This window comes from Chrysemys picta, chromosome 7, assembly GCF_011386835.1.
Source record: "Chrysemys picta bellii isolate R12L10 chromosome 7, ASM1138683v2, whole genome shotgun sequence".
NCBI classification, from domain to species: domain Eukaryota; kingdom Metazoa; phylum Chordata; order Testudines; family Emydidae; genus Chrysemys; species Chrysemys picta.
The window spans coordinates 8,182,136-8,201,866 of record NC_088797.1 but is presented as its reverse complement, the minus strand read 5'-3'; the positions used below and the strand labels follow the sequence as shown (position 1 = coordinate 8,201,866).

The 19,731-nt window shown below is 42.1% G+C and overlaps 1 protein-coding gene across 4 annotated transcripts in view; it reads right to left on the bottom strand.

Moving 5' to 3' along the window:
- Nucleotides 1–19,731, bottom strand: part of TAFA1 (TAFA chemokine like family member 1) — a 353,183-nt gene that overhangs the window by 68,871 nt on the left and 264,581 nt on the right. For 3 of the 4 annotated variants that reach the window (XM_005297814.4, XM_005297813.3, XM_005297812.5), the window contains exon 3: nucleotides 3,045–3,185. In XM_005297814.4, the coding sequence (XP_005297871.1) occupies nucleotides 3,045–3,185 (141 nt within the window). The remainder of the gene's footprint in view (nucleotides 1–3,044; nucleotides 3,186–19,731) is intronic. The other variant, XM_065550707.1, reaches the window with a different exon arrangement.

Below are 19,731 nucleotides of genomic sequence, written 5' to 3'. Positions count from 1 at the left end.
AACAGCCTTCCAATATGTTAAGGGCTGCTACAAAGAGGCCGGAGATCAATTGTTCTCCTGGTCCACTGAAGGTAGGACAAGAAGTCATGGGCTTAATCTGCAGTCAGGGCGATTTAGGTTAGATATTAGGAAAAACTTTCAAACTATAAGGGTAGTAAAGCTCTGGAATAGGCTTCCAAGGGTGATTGTGATTCCCCATTATTGGAAGCATTTAAAAATGAGTTGGACAAACACCTATCAGGGATGGTCCAGGTTCAGTTTGTTATTTATGCTATTTATGCCAGGGCATACATAATACATTTTAAAGTAACGGATCAATGAAAAGATTTTTTTTTTCAGTGGCACATCATAGCTTTAAATGGTACAAAGTATAAGACTGTGACTCACAGCATTTAATAATCTTAATATAGTAGATAAAGGAGGCAACAAATTTTAGCTGATCCTTTGTAATGTACTAATTAAAACCTCCCAGAAAATAGGCAAAATACCAAATCCTTACTTAGGAAAATTTCCTACTGAAGTTAATGGAACTTCCCACAGAAGAAAATGGGAATTTTGCCTTAGTAAGGACTGAAAAACTACAAAATGACTTCAAGGTTTTTACCCAAGACAGTCATTGTGTCAAGAATCTAAAACAAAGCGTGAAGATTAAACTAAGAATGCCCCTTAATTCTTGTGAACAGGGTCTTGGCTTTCTAACCAATCACCAACCATTGACAAAAGAACCCATGTCTTGATTACAACAATTAAACTGAAAAGGGCAAGAAGTTCCTTTGAAGTCAATGAGAGTCTTGCCCCTGACTTCAATGAGTGCGGGATCACATGCCTTTCTGATAGTAGTCTTTGTTTAATCTTTTCCCCTTTCAAAATGCCAATTGATAACGTTTGTTTTCATTGTAATCCAGAGACAGCTATTAAGCAGAGGGACTCCAGTCCATACCTGCACAGATTTATTTAGTTTTTTTAAACGTAATTCCCCTTGGAGCTACTGTTCTCGGAATAGAGTTACCAGGTCTGAATTATGAATCCGAAGAAGTGGGCTGTAGTCCACGAAAGCTTATGCTAATAAATCTGTTAGTCTCTAAGGTGCCACAAGTACTCCTGTTCTTTTTGCGGATACAGACTAACACGGCTGCTACTCTGAAACCTGAATTAACACTGCCATTCTGCTGTATCTATTGGCTCTAGATTTTCAGGGCCAGACCTAATGAAGAAAATGTGACTCTCCAAAGCTTACCCAGTTTGTTTTTAGTTAGTCCCAACAAAAGATATCACCTACTGATTCATGACTTTTTTTTGTTTAATAAAATTCTTTGTATCAGAATAATTAAGCAATAAAATGTGTCAGCTTGTGAACTAAAGTGTATTAATTCACAGCTACTGGAGTGCATTCGGAGGCAGGATTCCAGGGACTGAATGGCATTTCCAGTTGAAACAAGCTGTGAATTATTGCCCCATAATTTAACACCTAAAGTGTCTTTTTGCAATGATAAGATGTTTTTCTTTATATTTCAACATACAAACTAGACAGATCCACACACATGCACGCCATCGAGCAGCAGTTGAGAACACTGTAAGATTCCATCCCTTTGACATGCACCATATTTTTCTATCTACTTACTATGAACTGACGCCAGCATAGGCTTCTGGCTGCAATGCGTTTGCAGCCCATAAAGCCAACAGGAACTTTCATCTAACCTCCAATGAAAATTGGCACAGCTGTTGCTCTGTTGGCAGTGCCTTTGAAAATGTTGCTGCACGTGACTGAGGGAAGCGGGTTTTCAAACGTCCGTGTGCGCGTATCTTTCTGATGGAAGGCTGCATCTTTAAATGCAACTCCGAATAGGAAACAAAAGATGCTTTGACAAATCAGTTGTGCAGCAACGCTGCTGGGTCCTGCTGGAAGCTGAGGAAGAGGGATGTTCAATCCCATTCAAACAGAAAAGGCAAATTTGAGCTCTTAATGACTTTTGGCACCCCAGGGGTTTACGGTCAAGGGTGCTACCAGATCATTTCCACAAAATAGAGATGAGAAAAGGAACATTTAAAAGCCAAGCCCATTTAATAGGGCTGCTACACAAGGATGCTACTGATCAGACATCACTTATCAGTGTGTGGGGGAAATAAAACCAAAGATTAGTCCCACTAAAGTCAATAGCTTCTTAAAGCCATAATATGAAGACATTTAATTTGGATCACCATTTCCAAACAGCAGGGTATATTCTCTACTTGGTGCACATTTGTACACCTCACTAATGTTCAATTAGGATTACGGGAACCATAAAAAGTCTCCAATGAACATGTGTATATTTATTTCACCATTGGAATAATAAAGATAGCCACAGAATCAGAACCCCAGAGTACTGACATTCAGATAAAAATGGGACACAGATATGACTCACCCCACGTTTTATTTTTGTCTTGCAAAGAAAACCATGCGCGACAAGATTCTGCCCTGAAGCTTTCAGAAGAGTGGGGCCAATGTCGGATCTATTCAGAAATGTCGGGTTTTTTTCAGAACCAAAAATCAGCTTTGCAGTTTTTGTTCGTCTTTACACAATGCTTATTACAAAAATCAGATCACTGGATTTTTTGGGCTGACTTTTTAAAACCGGAAATTGAATCAGAACAACTTATTGTTGTCACCTGAAATATTTCTGAATCACAGCCATTGAGACATGAGAGGGCCCAATAGAGAGACACAAAGGAGAGTTTTTGCCCATTGTTTGCTAAGGGCTCGCTCTTGTCACCAGGTTTGCTGTATTTATGTGAGTAGCCCCACAGACTGTAATGTGACTAGTAGTGAAAGTAAATTCTTTTTAAACTGGGTAAGGATTGCAGAATCAGGCTCTAAGGTGGAAGACAAGGTATACTGGTGATGTAAAAGGCCATCTCCTCGGTCAACCATTTATGCTTATAGTTTATCTTTTCCTAAAAAGCTAAATCAGAGAATACAAGTATGTTTGCTACATAACATATATAGTGTCAGGTATATACTGGATGTTACATATTCAGTTCACACATATACGGGATGAGCTACTTGCCGTCGACACAGGAAGGTCTGTTTCGTGTTGTCCCGGCCACTTTCCCAGGGAGGCAGGAGCATTTTACTGTTTGTGATCTTTCCTCAATTCGATTCTTATTACAGCATCTGTGTGCTGCTATAACTTCACACGTTCCTCCTTCTGGCAACAAAGAGAGAATATTGACACGCTGATTAGGAAGAACTGCAATGGCTAGTCTAAGCAACCAAGCATGCTACTCTCACCCTTTGTGAAGAAAGGCTCTGTATAAGAAGGATTAAGAAAGTGTTGTCTCCCATTACGGGCAATTTTGTCTAAGGTAGGTATTAGTATACTTCAGAGGCAATAGGAAATGCAAAATAAATGCTCAAGAGTAGATACCGCACCAAAGTCTGCTTCTCTGCATTGTGAGTAGCTCCACTGACATGAATAGAACTTTTTGGTGTGAATTCATAGAATTATAGAATATCAGGGTTGGAAGGGGCCTCAGGAGGTCATCTAGTCCAACTCCCCTAGGGAATCTATCACAACATGGACCTGAAGGCGTTCATGCAGAATGAAAATGTCTGCCTGTTTTACATGTGTTCTATTTCATCGCTCTCCTCCCATACTACTAGGTTACACTCTGACACAATCCCAGTATCTCAGAGAATCCACCTGGAAATGAACCCACTTCCAAATCCTCAGATTCGCCTCTAACCGGGTACCCGTATTCTGCAGGGGGAGAATCAGTTCCCTAGGACTCACAGCATGGTCCAATTTTGCTTTCCTTCGCACCTAAAACAATGGCCTGATCTGGCAGTTCCAATACAGGGAAAATTCCCATGGAGTCTAATGCCATGAGGCCCAAATGTTCCTTTCCTTCATTTTGTGTTTTACTCAGAGCATTTCCAAAAGATTGATTATACTGACAGATAAATGGAAAAGGAGTCTACACTTGGGGCTAGAGGTGAGATTCCCACCTCACACAGACATACTTGGGCTAGCTCTCATCAAGCTACCGTGCTAAAGGTAGGAGCGTAGCTGCTGTATTGTGGGCAGTGGGGAGTGACAGCACGGCTCGCAAGTACAACCCCTCTTGGACCCTGGGAGATGTATTCACGGTGGCTTGTATGCCCTTGTTCACAGCCTGTGCTATGCTACTATTTTTAGCCTGCTAACTTGATAAAAGCCAGTGCCAGTAAAGTTACGCGAGCCAGGAGCCACCTTCCTAGTGCCAGCTGCAGACATAGCCAGAGATAGACAGTGTAGGGCTTCTGACAACACATTGCTTGTGGCATATGCTATGTATGTAAATGACACGACCGGAGCATAGGCCCCTTCACTTGAGCAATATAGTACAGGAAGATCAGGCAGCGCATTGGGTTTCTGTGCTGCTCATTAATCTCTCCAGACCTGAGTTCCAATTGCATTTCGCTCATCATTATTAAGTGTTTATAGTCCCAATCTGTTCTTTAGCAGATATTTATCCACATCATGAACTTGCTGCATAAATTTGGCAGCATCAGTGTAATCTCAATACAAAAATATCCACAATACATACAAGTATTCTCACACGTCTTATCAAACTGTCTGTACTGGGCTATCTTGATTATCACTTCAAAAGTTTTTTTTCTCTTACTTAATTGGCCTCTCAGAGTTGGTAAGACAACTCCCACCTGTTCATGCTCTCTGTATGTGTGTATATATATCTCCTCAATATATGTTCCATTCTATATGCATCCGAAGAAGTGGGCTGTAGTCCACGAAAGCTTATGCTCTAATACATTTGTTAGTCTCTAAGGTGCCACAAGTACTCCTGTTCTTTTTGCGGATACAGACTAACACGGCTGCTACTCTGAAACAATACATACAAGAGCAGGACATGTCCGAAGGCTCACTAGGGTAGACGATGAAAGCAATATTATTTTAATCCCACCACGAGATGCTACGGCGCAATGCTTTAGCGACAGTGAACCACCTAATGGAAAAGGTCCATTGTTTCTATGGATCAAAAATCCAAAGGCTAGATTGTAACCGTACAATCAGCCATGAGAACAAGCAACGAGGAGCTGCCCCACAACAACACACCAGATAAGTTAGGACTCAATTCCTCCCCTGCTTCCCCTTGTTCTGGGAGAGGAGTAAGTTAGTTCATTCCTTTATGTGGCTACTCCCGGCCTGTGCACCCAGCCAGCTACTCTGAATAGGGATCTGGGAGAAGACACGAGCCAGGGCTTCCCTCACTTCCTGCCCCTCACTGCCCACTGACACGGTTGCAGTGAGAAGTAGTGGGCATGTAGCCCTGCTTTCCTCCCTTCAGCTCAGGTCACAATCTCAGCAGGGCAGTAAGGGGAGTGGGCAAACTTTCTTCCCTCCTACTCTCCTCACTCTTCTGCACATCTCAGGCGGTGCTGTGAAAATCTAGCCCAAAATAAATGAGACCCATCGCTGTAATTACAGTCATGTGCAGTCCAGGAAGCAGGGCCGGCTCTGGCTTTTTTGCCGCCCCAGGCAAAAATGCCTCCCGCCGCCCTCCCCCCCCGCGCAAGTGAGGGCAGTGAGCCCCGCTGGGGAGAGCGGAGCCCAGAGCGCCGGGGGGAGGGCGGAGAGCCCGGTCGCAGCCCCGCTCTCGGGCCGGAGCGCCGCGCCACCCCCCTCCAGGTGCCGCCCCAAGCACCAGCCTGGTGGGCTGGTGCCTGGAGCCGGCCCTACCAGGAAGTACAGTAAATCCAGGAATTACAAAAAAGTGATCTTATGCAGCTCTTCCCTTACTGACAGAGGAAAAGCTACTTGGTTTGAAGAGGATCCAAGTATTTCCAGTAACTCAGAGCAGTGTCAAGGAACAAGCCAATCCAAAGTATGCAGTGGCACAAGAGACCTCATACTGCGTGGACATGTTTTACAACTTTAAATATTCAAACCTTCACCTTTCAGGAATAAGTCAATCAAAGCTTGTTAATGTCTGTTGAGGTAAATGACCCTCGGTCACGAACTCATGAGATTTAGTATTGATGAGCTTGCCAGCTCCAGGCCAGACAGGCATTGTCGTTAATATTTAACTACTCTTGACAAGAAGAGCTGGTTCCTGTATTTCCTGTATTGTGTATACACATATTTGGCTACCTGACACAGCTCTTTCTGAGCCAAGATGTGCGACAGCAGATGGATCACACAATTCAGACAGCTTGAAGGCGCTACCTTATGACAAAAGCCCCATTGAGGGTCCCAGAGGAATAAGAGGAGTTGCGGGCACTCACTGCTGCTCAAGATTTAGCCCTATGTGTTTACATCTTAAAATGAATTATGAACAAAATCTCTCTTCACAGCAAATGCTTTTCCTAAAGCTCTACCAGGATCCCAGTGACGTCAAAGGCAAGCCTCCCATTGATCTGCTTGGCTTTAAGATCAGGCCATATATATGTCATGAAAATGTATATCTGTCGTTCTGACTGCAGTACATTTTCTGGTTTTTGTGTGTGTAAGTTTGGCTTTTAACAGGAAAATATGTACACAATAAGGTAATTTTATCCTTTGCTGCACATACAGTACAGTAAATACTTGTGAGTAAGCTAAATGTTCTATTTTCCTCTTAATTTTGTGGATGAGTACTAATAACTACATGAGGTCAGTTAACAAAAGCTAGTCTTGTGCAAAATAATGGGGTGTGGCTTTATAACACACATATAATTATAATGTGGAAACCCTCAAGTTGCTGCAGAAAAACTCTAAAGGTTATAGCTGGTAAAAACGCAATGGAACTTAGACAATTCAAAAAAACTTTTGTTACCATATATAGTTAATCCTCTTATTAACTGGGACTTTTCTAATCTGCACAGCCTCTAATTTTCATACAAAAAAGTATCTTCCCAATTCTTCCACACAAATAGAGCAAAATCTCATGTGCAGAAACTGTATTTTTGGGGGAAAAACCAGATGATATAATCTCATCATATGGTGACAATAACACTTTCAATTCCACTAGTATCTCTGGAGGATGTTAAATAGAAGCTACTAAAGTTAGACATTTGAAAATCAGCAGGTCTGGATAAAAAAGTTTTAAAAGACCTGGCTGAGGAGCTCGCAGGACCGGTAATGTTGATTTCAGTAAGGGCTTGTATCCACTTACTGGGGGATTGACACATGGCGATCGATCCACCGAGGGTCGATTTAGCAGGTCTAGTGAAGACCCACTAAATCGGCTGCTGATCGCTCTCCTGTTGACTCCGGTACTCCACCAGAACGAGAAGCATAAGGTAAGTTGATGGGAGAGTTTCTCCCGTCGATGAAGCATGGTGTATACACAGCAATGCGTCGGCCGTAACATACGTCAATTCCTGCGACGTTATTCACATAGCTGGAGTTGCGGAACTTAGGTCGAATTAGTCCCATAGTGTATACCTACCCTACATCTCGGCACACCAGGGAAGTTCCAGAAGGGTGGAAGAAAGCTAATTTGCCAGTTTTTAAAAAAGGTAAATGGGATGACCTCTCTCAGCCTGACATCGATCCCAGGAAAGATAATGAAGTGGCTGATATGGGACTCAATTAATGAAAAATTAAAGGAGTACAATGTAATTAATGGAAATCCACCTGGATTTATGGAAAATGTATCCTGCCAGACTAACTTGATATCTTTTTTCCATGAGATGACAAGCTTGGGTGATTGAGGTAATAGTGTTGACAGAATATATTTAGACTTCTGTAAGGCATTTGACTTTGTACTGCACGATATTTTGATTAAAAACTAGAATGATACAAAATGAACATGGCACACATCACATGGATTGGAAATAGGATAACAGATTGGTCTTAATATGTAATTGTAAACAGGGAATCATCATTGAGTGGGTGTGCTTCCAGTGGGATCCAGCCGGGTTTGTTTTTTGGCCCTATGCTATTTAACGTATTTATCAATTACTTGGAAGAAGAAAAAAATCATCACTGATGAAGTTTGCAAATGACATAAAAATTGGGGGAGTGCTCAATAATGAAGACAGGTCACTGATACAGAGTGATCTGTATCACTTGGTAAATGGGAACAAGCAAAAATATTTGTTTGAATATGGCCAAATGTATATATTTATATCTAGGAATAAAGAATGTAGGTCATACTTACAGAATGGGGGGACTCAATCTTGGGAAGCAGTGACTCTGAAAGAAATTTGGGGGTCACGGTCAATAATCAGCTGAACGTGAGCTCCCAGTCTGATGCTGTGGCCAAAAAAACCCCTAATAGGATTGTGGGATGCATAACAAGGGAATCTCGAGTAGGAATAGAGAGGTTATTTTTCCTTTATATTGGCATTGCTGGAATACTGTGTCCAGTTCTGGTGCCCACAATTCAAGAAGATAAATTGGAGAGGGTTCAGAGAAGACCCACAAAAATGATTAAAGGATTAGAAAACCTGCCTTACAGTGACAGACTGAAGGAGCACAAACGATTTAGCTTAACAAAGAGAATCTTAAGGGGTGACTTTATTGCAATCTACAAGTATCTACATGGGGAACAAATATTTACAGGTTCTTCAATCTAGCAGAGAAAGGTATAATATGATCCAAGAGCTGGAAGTTGAAGCTAAACAAATTCAGACTAGAAGTAAGGTGTAAATTTTTAATGCTGAGAGTAATTATCCATTGCACCAATTTACCAAGGGTCGTGGTGGATTCTCCATCACTGACAATTTTTAAGTCAAGATTGGATGTTTTTCTAAAATCTATTCTCTAGGAACTATTTTGGGGAAGTTCTCTGGCCTGTATTATACAGGAGGTCAGACTAGATGATCACAATGGTCCCTTCTGGCCTTGTAATCTATGAAACTCTCAATTTATAAGGGGTATGTTTTCAGCCCCTTGTTCCATACATTTCCAGGCAAACACTGTTACATAGTCAGCCCTGCATATAATAATTAGAATTTGCCTCTGCAAAATCTATCAGCTGCTCTGGGTTTTGCAGGAGCAAATTCTAACATTGTATGTGCACTGCTGTCTACCTTTTAAAGGTGCACATGCCAAGTGGAAGTGCATGCATGTGTCCATCCAATTTTGTGCACATGCACGGGGAAGCGAGGAAAAGGCCACACTGAAAATTTACCCCTAAGGGTATGTCTACAGTGCAGTATAAGCCCAGGGTTCAAACTCAGGCTAAGCACCCTTCTGGCCACAAATTGTGCTAATCCAGGGCTTGAACCCAGGGTCCCAGGATCCCATGGGGGTGGAGCAGTAGATGCTCAGGGACCTGTCAAGGTCCCTGAGCATCTACACTGCAGTTTTACAGTCCTATAGCCCAAGTCATCTGACATGGGCCAGTTGCAGCTGTTTAATTGTAGTGTAGACATACCCTGGGACTCCATCAAAACTATCCCTATTTCTTTGTCCTCCGAACAGTCAAGTTTCGTGGAAAGTCAGGTATTCCCACACTGCACCACAAACAAAGGGCTAGAGCACTTACATTTCAGGAGGGCGCTAGGAAGTCTGGGATATGGTTGGTTGGACTTGGGTCTGCGAACTGCAGTGTGGACCCGGGAGCCCCAGGTTTAGGCCCAGGTTAGAAAATTCTTAATGTAGGGTTGACAACCAGTGTAGATACCCAAGCTCTGGATTCTCGAATCCAGGATCCACGGATTTGAATTCCACTAAGCCTAGACTTACACTGCAGTGTAGACATACCCTAAGACTATATTACTTGCATAAAGATATACTACAGAACTCAAGGTGAGACTGAACTAAAAGCTCTGATTCAACCATGGAATGGGAAGACACAAAACCCTAAATCCAAATATGCTGAACTTTGGGGCGTATGGAATTCAGATCCAGAACAAACACATTTATTCATATTTCATCTAGCATCATAAATCAGCTTCTCAACCCTTTCATAGTGCAGACCACATCTGAGAGAGACTGTTTCATGGGCCCTCTCGCCTCCAGCTTTCTAATGCTTGGGCCACTTCCCATTTCATGTGTGATCACATAATGTGCCCATGAGAACGACAGCATGGCTCTTGGCAAGCATTTTAGAACAGGATTATTCACTGTGGTTTCATATTGGGAAGTAGCAATGAATATGGCTAAACTGCCTTCCATTCTCAATTTCATGAAAATTTCTTGGAAAGCCGAACCTGCCAATAAAATACTAATTATACTAATGCTACTAATAATTATATGGAAAGCTGTATGTTTTCCCTCACTCTCTGTTCAAAATAGAAATCTAACTAGCACCACAGATACAGAAATTTTCCTTGCTCAATCTCCCCCTTCATCCCCTCTCCCCCCAAGATAGGCAAATAGGAATAAGGAAACTATTTACCCAGGTTTTGCCAGTTAAATATTCAAGATTAGCTTCACTGAAACCAGTGTGAGACGCAACAGAGGTAGTAACTTATCCTGCTAAGATGAGAGATGTTCATAAACACTCTAAGACACAAACACTCTAAGGGTATTTTCTGAGGCTTTGGCGACACTCAGAATTTGGGGATTTTTAAGATCTTGAAGAATAGCATTTGTGCTGTACAGTATGTTATGCTGCGCTGTGCTTTTCTGACGCCGCTTGCTATTGTGGTGGTGAAATAGCAGGTGTCAAATGTTGTTCAAAGAGAAAATTTCTGGCAGGAAGTATTACATTTGAACAGTTTGTGTTATCTGTCTATCTGCCTAGAGCCTGGAAATTTCCCATTTCTTGCAGGGGATTTACTGGCCAGAGGGGTGAATTCTATTCAACACTGGGCTCTTGTTGAAAAGACATCTCCCTTCCTGCAGCGCAGGTGCAGTTTTAAGGCTCCAGGACTGCATGCCACTGTCCTTACAAACAGAGGGCTGCAGATCCTCGGCTGATGTAAATTATCAATTGACTTCAATGGAGCTATGACAATTCACACTAGTTCAGCCCCTTGGTTACAATTTTTATTTGTATAGATATAGTTTGTTTTTTAAAAGACAGACTACACGACCAGGTATAGAAGTATATCAGGGTGGACATGGACCAAAATATGGATTGTATAAATGTACACTCACGTTTATGGACTTTTAACAAAAACGTGGAATATTGACTCAAGACTGTAACCGCTCCTTAGGAGCTATTGTTCTCTGTGTCATAAACACGTATTTGGGGACTAAAAATGCAGCTTATTGACCTGATAAACTTTTGGTGCAGTTACAGCCTAAACCATTGTCACAAAAGACGAGAAAGGCTTTTTTTAAAAAAAAATGGGCTACTGAGCGAATGTAGCTATTGGCTTTGTCTGCACATTGACTTCCATGACAGTTGCATCAGGCTGTAAAGGACAGACTTTCCATTGACTTTAGAGGGAAATGGATTGGGCACTAAATCCTCTGGCTACAGAGGCGGGTTTACCATGAAAAACAGTGCGGTGGCACGGGATCCCCAATGACAGGGGGGCCCCAAAATGCAGGACGAATCTCATCTGACAACCTGCCCCTGAGTCCCGGCTGGCGGCGCAGCAGGGATCAGGAAGCCAGGGTGCATGCATTCCATGGCTGGTGGCCCCACGCCGCTCCTGGAAGCAGCGGGCTGCTGGCATGTCTCTGCGTGCCCTGGCAGGAGGGAGGCGGCTCCGCGTGCTGCCCCTCCCCCCAGGCATCTGCGCGCCCCACTGCCCCCCTTCCCCCAAGGGGTGCACAGAGATGTGCCAGCAGCAGCACAGCAGGGCTAAGGCAGCTCCCTCCCTCCACGCCACTCCCGGAAGCACCTGGCATGTCCCTGCGGCCTCGGAGCGTGTGTGTGTGTGGGTGGTGTCTCTGCACGCTGCCCCTGCCCCGAGCACCAACTCTGCAGCTCCCATTGGCTGAGAACTGCGGCCAATAGGAGCTGTGGGGGAGGTGCCTGCAGGCAGCGGCACGCAGAGACCCCCTGGCCACCCTGCCTAGGAGCTGCTGCCAGAGGGGTATGCTGGTCGCTTTGGGAGCTGCGCCGCCCAAAGTAAGCGCCACACCTCAACCCCCTGCCCCAGCCCAGAGCCCGCACCCAAACTTCCTCACAGAGCCTGACCCCCGCACACCCTCCCACACCCCAACCCTCTGCCTCAATCAAGGTACCTCACTTTATTTTCATTTACTTCCTATTACTTATAATATAGGAGGAGGATGAAGAAAAAAAGAATGAAAAATGGGGGTGGGTGGGAGGGGAGATAAGAGAGAATGTTCTGTTTCTTGGCCGAATCCCGAGGGGGAGCCCCCTGTGCACTGGGCCCCACTAACTCTAAATCCGCCACTGTCTGGCTAGAGATCCTTTTGAAACTTTAGCTGAAAGTTATTGCCCATTTAGGCAGCTACTTTAATTTACTTACTTAGGCCTGGTCTACACTAGAAAATAAGGTGGTCTTAACTACATTGCTTAGGGATGTGAAAAATCCACACCCCTGAATGAGGTAGTTAAAATCCAGCCTGAGTCCCTGTGTAGACAGCACTAGGTTGACAGAAGAATTCTTCTGTCGACCTAGCTACCACCTCTCGGGGTGGTGGATTACCTACCCTAATGGTAGAACCCCTTCTGTTAGCGTAGGTAGTGTCTATACCAGTGGTTCTCAATCTATTTATCATTGTGGGCTGCATATTCAGCTTTCTGTGTGTTATGTGGGTCGCATTCACACAATATATATATATATATATTACCTGTATGGCCCTGAGGATGTCACCTGGGCCACACATGTGCGCTGACTGGGCCAGTAGTGGCCCACCACTGGTCTACACGGAGGAGCTGAAGCTGTACTGCTGTAGCATTTCAAGTGTAGACAAGCCTAAGAAAAATAACTTTAAAAAGCTTTTTATTTCCACCACAAAAATACCCTAAAGGAACAAATCCATAACAGGATGGAGACCCTGCAAAATTTCAATATTCTTGTCCTGCCACCAAGAAGCTACAGGGGTGACTGGAAATGCCCTGAAACGGCTCAGTGCCCTGCAATGGTTCCTTTTCAAATTGACTGCAGAGGCAAACCCTTTCCACCAAAGTCTTCGTTTCAAGCTGTATGGAGCCACTTATCAGAGCAGTGACATCAACAGGAAATAATGAAGACCAATGGCAGAAGCAGACAGCAAGAACTGGCAATTAGCAGTAGACAGAAAATGGACTTTGCATCCCATGAACAGTTTTGTGATTTTTTTTTAATTATCCCAAAATGGGATGACAAGCCAAATTTTGCAATTTTCTGTAAAATCAAATTCATGGGAAAAATTATTTCAGGTCAAGCAAAATGTTCCATTCTGATAAATGTGAAACATTTTGTTTCAGTTTTGACCCTATGTATTTTTTTAAAAAATATATGAAATAAAGTACATTTCAAAATGAAAAGTAATTTCAAAACAAAAAAGGAAAAATCATAGAATAATAAAATCATAGACTTTAAGGTCAGAAGGGACCATTATGATCATCTAGTCTGACCTCCTGCACAACGCAGGCCACAGAATCTCACCCACCCACTCCTGTATCAAACCTGTGTCTGAGTTATTGAAGTCCTCAAATCATGGTTTAAAGACTTCAAGATGCAGAGAATCTTCCAGCAAATGATCCATGCCCCATGCTGCAGAGGAAGGCAAAAAACCTCCAGGGCCTCTGCCAATCTGCCCTGGAGGAAAATTCCTTCCCGACCCCAAATATGGCGATCAGCTAAACCCTGAGCATGTGGGCAAGACTCAAAAGCCAGCACCCAGGAAAGAATTCTCTGTAGTAACTCAGATCCCACCCCATCTAACATCCCATCACAAGCCATTGGGCATGTTTACTGCTAATAGTTAAAGACCAATTAATTGCCAAAATTAGACTATCCCATTATACCATCCCCTCCATAAACTTATCAAGCTTAGTCTTGAAACTAGATATGTCTTTTGCCCCCACTACTCCCCTTGGAAGGCTGTTCCAGAACTTCACTCCTCTGATGGTTAGAAACCTTCATCTAATTTCAAGTCTAAACTTCCTGATGGTTAGTTTATATCCATTTGTTCTTGTGTCCACATTGGTACTGAGCTTAAATAATTCCTCTCCCTCCCTGGTATTTATTCCTCTGATATATTTATAGACGGCAAATCAAATCTCTTTGTTCCAGAAAAGCTCAAAACAGGATGTTTTCACCTTTTAAATATTACCCTCCCTGCTTTTTTTTCCAAAACAAAAATTTTCATTGATGTCAATATGATTTGGTGAAAATTTTCAGTTTCGTTGAAGCAGCATTTTCCAACAGAAAACTGTTTGAATGAATATTTTCTCACCAGCTTTATTGCCAACCCCTTATTAGTAACAAATTCACAAAGGACTCCAAATTTTGGGTGAAACAATTCATTTCTTTGGAAAAAGTAGGATAGATAGAATTTGCTTGAGTGCATTCTGGGTTATCAAGACACCTGCCATCTATTACATTACGATGCCTTTTTGCTTTTACCAGCTTTAGAAATCTTTGCCATGCATGTAGGGTGACCAGATGTCCTGATTTTATAGGGACAGTCCTGATTTTTGGGTCTTTTTCTTATATAGGCTCCTATTACCCCCCACCCCTGTCCTGATTTTTCACACTTGCTGTCTGGTCACCCTACGGCATAGGTTTAAAATGTTAAACAGTAAAAATTATTAGGTCTATGTCCATGATTCTGACAGCAAAACAGGGACAATTTGACTCCTGCAAATGGTTTAATTTTAATTGAAGAATTCTGAACTCCTGAAAAGGTGTTCAATTATCTCTCTATTATAAAAGCTACCTTGTGCTTACATACCACAGAGTGAAATATTTTACCCTAAGTATGAACCTACTGAGTGCAGCTGTGATTTAAAATATCTAATCAGCTACAGGGCTTGAGCGCATGCCTGGAAGAAGCCAAAAGCCATCTTCTAGTCTTCTCTATTTTTTATATCTTTAGCTGAGAGGTAATAATGAAAACATATTTCGTACTTCAAAACTATAACTTGCCTTTGCAGTCTCACAGACCCAGAACTTATCAGTAAACAAACATAAAAAAGGCGAACAGCGGTCTTGATTTGTGTTATACATTGTGAAAGTCATTAGCTATGAGTCAGGTAGCAAAACTTATATGTTCTCTTTTTGACAGTGATGACAATTTAATAGTATTTGACTCCACTGAGTTACATAGAGCATCCTGCGGCAATGAAAGAGGCTGTTTATCAAAATGATAAACATGTTTTCATTTCCTCCTTGGCTGCATGTATGTGATCAGAAGTCTAAGGCCATCAAGAATTCACTTATTCTGGCCACCAGGCAGACATTAAACTATTCAGGACCATCTGTGCTTGAAATGAGTTCCACTTAATGGACCGTCGTAAGGCAGGTCAGTCATAATGAATGCATGTGTGCATGAATGCATGAGTAAAGCAGCATTTAGTTGAGACTTTTTGGGTTGTGCAGAGGCACAAAGAGTTGATAGATAAGAGATGCCTTTCTTTTTGGGGTCATATAACCAATGATTTGAGAATTCAGACACTCTATTAGATTTGCCTCCAGCCAATCACCATGACACCAGACACTTCCATCCACTCAAATGTTGTCGGAAGCTGTGTGTTAGTCACAAAACAGGCAACAAGGTTGCAGGCTTAATAGGTTGAATTCTGCCAAGTGTTACACCCGTGCAATCCATGCGGGAGGTGTAAAAAGAGGTAAGAACACGGCTCAAGTTCTGTCACCAAAACATTTCCATCCAATTTGCCGGAATTGTTGCTGGCGTTAAAGAATTTAGCGTATTTATACAAGCCTGGACTTTACCGTGTCTACGTTCCTATGTTGTCGACTACCTAATTAACAAGAGAAGCTGTTATTTTGACATTTTACTGAAATACATGTAAATGTTACTAAATGCTCATAAAACATCACTGACACCTCCATACAGAATTAAAGTGCTTTAGACTTCAAGTAAATGTTCAACAGCCTGACAGTAACACAGAAAACACTTGAGCCTTTTAAAGATATTCAAAGTGAGTTTACAGGAACTAATATGGAATAATGACATTTTACACGTCTGCTTATCCCACGTTATTTTATGACTGGTCTAGACAAAGCGAAGGCAACGCCGCGATAGTCATTTCACCAATTTGTAAAAGAATACAGATTTAGAGGTTGCAATTTGAACAGTTTTGTGGTTCAAGTCAGCTTTGGAAGCTTCCCAGCTGTAATTAATACATTCATAAGCTTTAATCAAAATGTTTATGTCAGTTAATGTGCCAGAACTACCAATTACCCAGGACTCAGGGGAAAATACTATACTTCACTTTATTCTAAGAAATCATAAATTGCTACTACATTAACTACACAATAGGTTCTTGCTTCTGACCTGCAAAAATACAACAGATGGAAAACACAAAATCCCATGTTACCCCATCAGGCAGCTCATAAGTCAACAAACAAATGATAGGCACACCACATGTACCACAATTTTTATTTCTATGAGCCAGTGACAATCAATATCTGCTTCAGAAAGAAAAGAATCAATGTTACAGGGATGCACTGTGGCACATAGCAGGGATTTGGGGAAGTGAGGATGTCTGAAGAAACCAGACTTGATTTTGATACTTCTGTAGACCAAGGGCTAATTCTAGCCGTGGCTTAAGCTGATGGAACTCCGTTGACTTCAGTGGAGATACACAAGGACTGAATATGGCCCATAAAGTTTATCAGCATTAGAGCAGCAACAAAAGTATGCAAATGTAATCCTAAAGCTAAAACTCTGCCCTTAAGACACTTCCAGACTAACTTATCCCGATTGATATAGTAAAGTTGGAAGCTATACATTATATCAAGTATCAGGGGGTAGCCGTGTTAGTCTGTATCTACAAAAACAACAAGGAGTCTGGTGGCACCTTAAAGACTAACAGATTTATTTGTAACAAATAAATCTGTTAGTCTTTAAGGTGCCACCAGACTCCTTGTTGTTTTTATACATTATATATTAAGATATAGCATAAGTTGTGAATTTACAATACAGAGTATATGCTCAGCAAGGTTATCCCTTTATACTAGGTGCATTATTCACCCAACAGATGAGAAAAGATTTTTTGTGGTCTATGTGGTACGTACGTATTTACATTTTTCATTAGTACCCATTATTTGTATTGTTCATTATGTGGGCCAAAGGAGATCTGCTATTTCAAGGGTGGAACTATTCCCCACAACAACGGCATCATAAAAGATTCCTGTTGTGGATCATTAAGTTTTAGCCTGGAAAGTTATTTTCACAAACACAAGGTGAGAATGATCGCGTTCTATAGACACGGGGTCTGTCCTCTGAAGAAAAATCCATTTGATTATAAAGAAAAAATAGAGAAAACATTTAATTTTGCATGAAAAACCAAACATTTTTGGAGACTAAGTCACCGATGTACAATCAAAACCATATGGACATAAGATCCGGAAAACTTCTGTTTGTACGGTCATCAGGTTAAAAGAGCCATGGCATAAAAAATGTTAAAGTGGCCTCTCTCATTTACAGGCTTAAACTGAGCTCTCCTGAAAGCAAGAATGTGACAAGCCTTTTATGGGATGCATCTGCAGACAGAGGCATGCTGGTGAGGTGGCCTTGCTGCAGCTAGAACAGTGGTGGGCAACCCATGGCCCTCAGGCAGCCCATCAGTGCAAGCTGCTAGTGGGCTGCCAGACCGTTTATTTACATTTGCACGGCAGCCCGCCTGCAGATCCCAGTTGCCACCGTTTGCCATTCCCGGCCAATGGGAGCTGCGAGAAGCGGCAGCCAGGCCCACGCTGCTTCCCGCAGCTCCCATTGGCCGTAACGGCGAACCGTGGCTACTGGGAGCTGCGGGCAGCCGTGCAAATGTAAATAAACAGTCTGGCAGCCCATGGGCTGCAGGTTGCCCACCACTGAGCTAGAACTCCCAGCGGGGATTTTTGCTAACTCAGCCAGACTTAGAGGAGAGGTAACAACATGCATATGATACAGTATGTCAGGGCCCTTCCATCTCCCATTCTTCTCTCCACTGCTTGACATATGTCACATTCACTGCTCGCAACTTTAAGCTCTGATCCAAATGCTACTGACACGACTGGTCTTTGGCTCAGACCCTTTGTCAAAGCCAGAAATTTGTTGTTCTCTTTCATTTGTATTTGCAAATTTCATCAGTGCAAGGGTTGACTTTCCTCTGCTAGAATGCCAAGTTTGAAGAACATTTAAAATTGTTAGCTCAACCAGATCTCTGAGCTCACTGTAACTAGAAAGCAATTTGGTGGAATACAAAAGCAAAAGTTTTAATAGATTTTGGAGTCACGGCTTCACTCAAATGAACTCTTATTGTTCTTGTACAATAATCTCAGGGCTACAGGTTATCTTTCTGAGTGCCTGCTAAGATGCTTAGCAATGTGTTACAGAGGCAGACACAGACATAGATACTCCTCCACTTATCTCACCTGTTGATTTGGAGCTTAAAGACAGGTAACTCAAGATAAAGGAAAAAACCCAAAGGTATGCTATATGTATTTATTTACCCATCTAAAGTAATTACCATAACAGCTATGGTACTTAACAGCTAAATATTATTATTAATATTACAAAGAATCAATGCTTTTAAAAATAAGTGACTACAGGACAAGTAAAACCACTATCTTATCAAAAGAAAAGAACAGCTTTTGGGGGGAAAGGGGGGAATGGGGTCTGAGTTAGGTCTCTACTGGATCATCCAACATTAAGTCTCATTAATAACTCTTTAGCCCATGAGCTTTGACATCAAAGCCCTCTTGAGGCAATATCTAAACCCAGGACCTCCTATATCTGAGCAACCATTCTGCTCAGGTTCTGCACCCATCACAACGGTATCTGAGCTTCGGGCACTAAGTCAGCGGCTTTAGCAGTTCAGAATCCAGTACAAACTTTGTGTTCTGTTCTGGCATTCTTGGTTCTGGCAGCATTAATCGTTCTATTGCAGCTGCCAAAGTTAATAACCTATTGGCTGTGGCCTTTTCAGTCAGAAAGGTGGGAACTGAGCTCACAAACCTTAGCCAGCCACGGAGGCATTCGCGAGCAATAGCAAAGCTGCTATTCGGTAGCAATTCCAATGATGTCCTTAACCCCAGCCTTCCAGTGCCAAGGCTGTATCTAGTCTATGCCTAAACTGGCCTAGTTAATGGAAATAAATAGGACATTTTTTCATAGTGGTTTTGCAAATATCAAAAAAGAAGCAAATGTAATGGCTTTAATGGATACTTTCAATGCTTCTTATGCCAATTTTGATCTATTTTCTTTTTAAAACAAACAAACCCCCAAATTCAAGCATATACATACATTTCATCTAAAGATACAATCTAATTGCAATTGTGTACAAAATCCAAATATCACACCATGTCCTTTGCTCAGCCTGCGTATTCTAATGCTCTGAGTTACTTATAGAGTCCTCATCACAATACTATCAGAAACCCTCCGAGTCATTAAATGAATTTCCCTGCACAACACTCCCTGCATGGTGGGAAAGCTGTAAACCTATTTTACATACGGTGAAAAGAGATACAGTGTAGATTAAGGTTTCAGAGTGGTAGCTGTGTTAGTCTGTATCAGCAAAAACAACGAGGAGTCCTTGTGGCATCTTAGAGACTAACAAATGTATTTGGGCATAAGCTTTCGTGGGCTAAAACAAACCTGTTGCATCTGATGAAGTGGGTTTTAGCCCACGAAAGCTTATGCCCAAATAAATTTGTTAGTCTCTAAGGTGCCACAAGGACTCGTTGTTGTTTTTAGTGTCGATTAAGTGACATAACCAAGGTTATAGAGAGAGCAT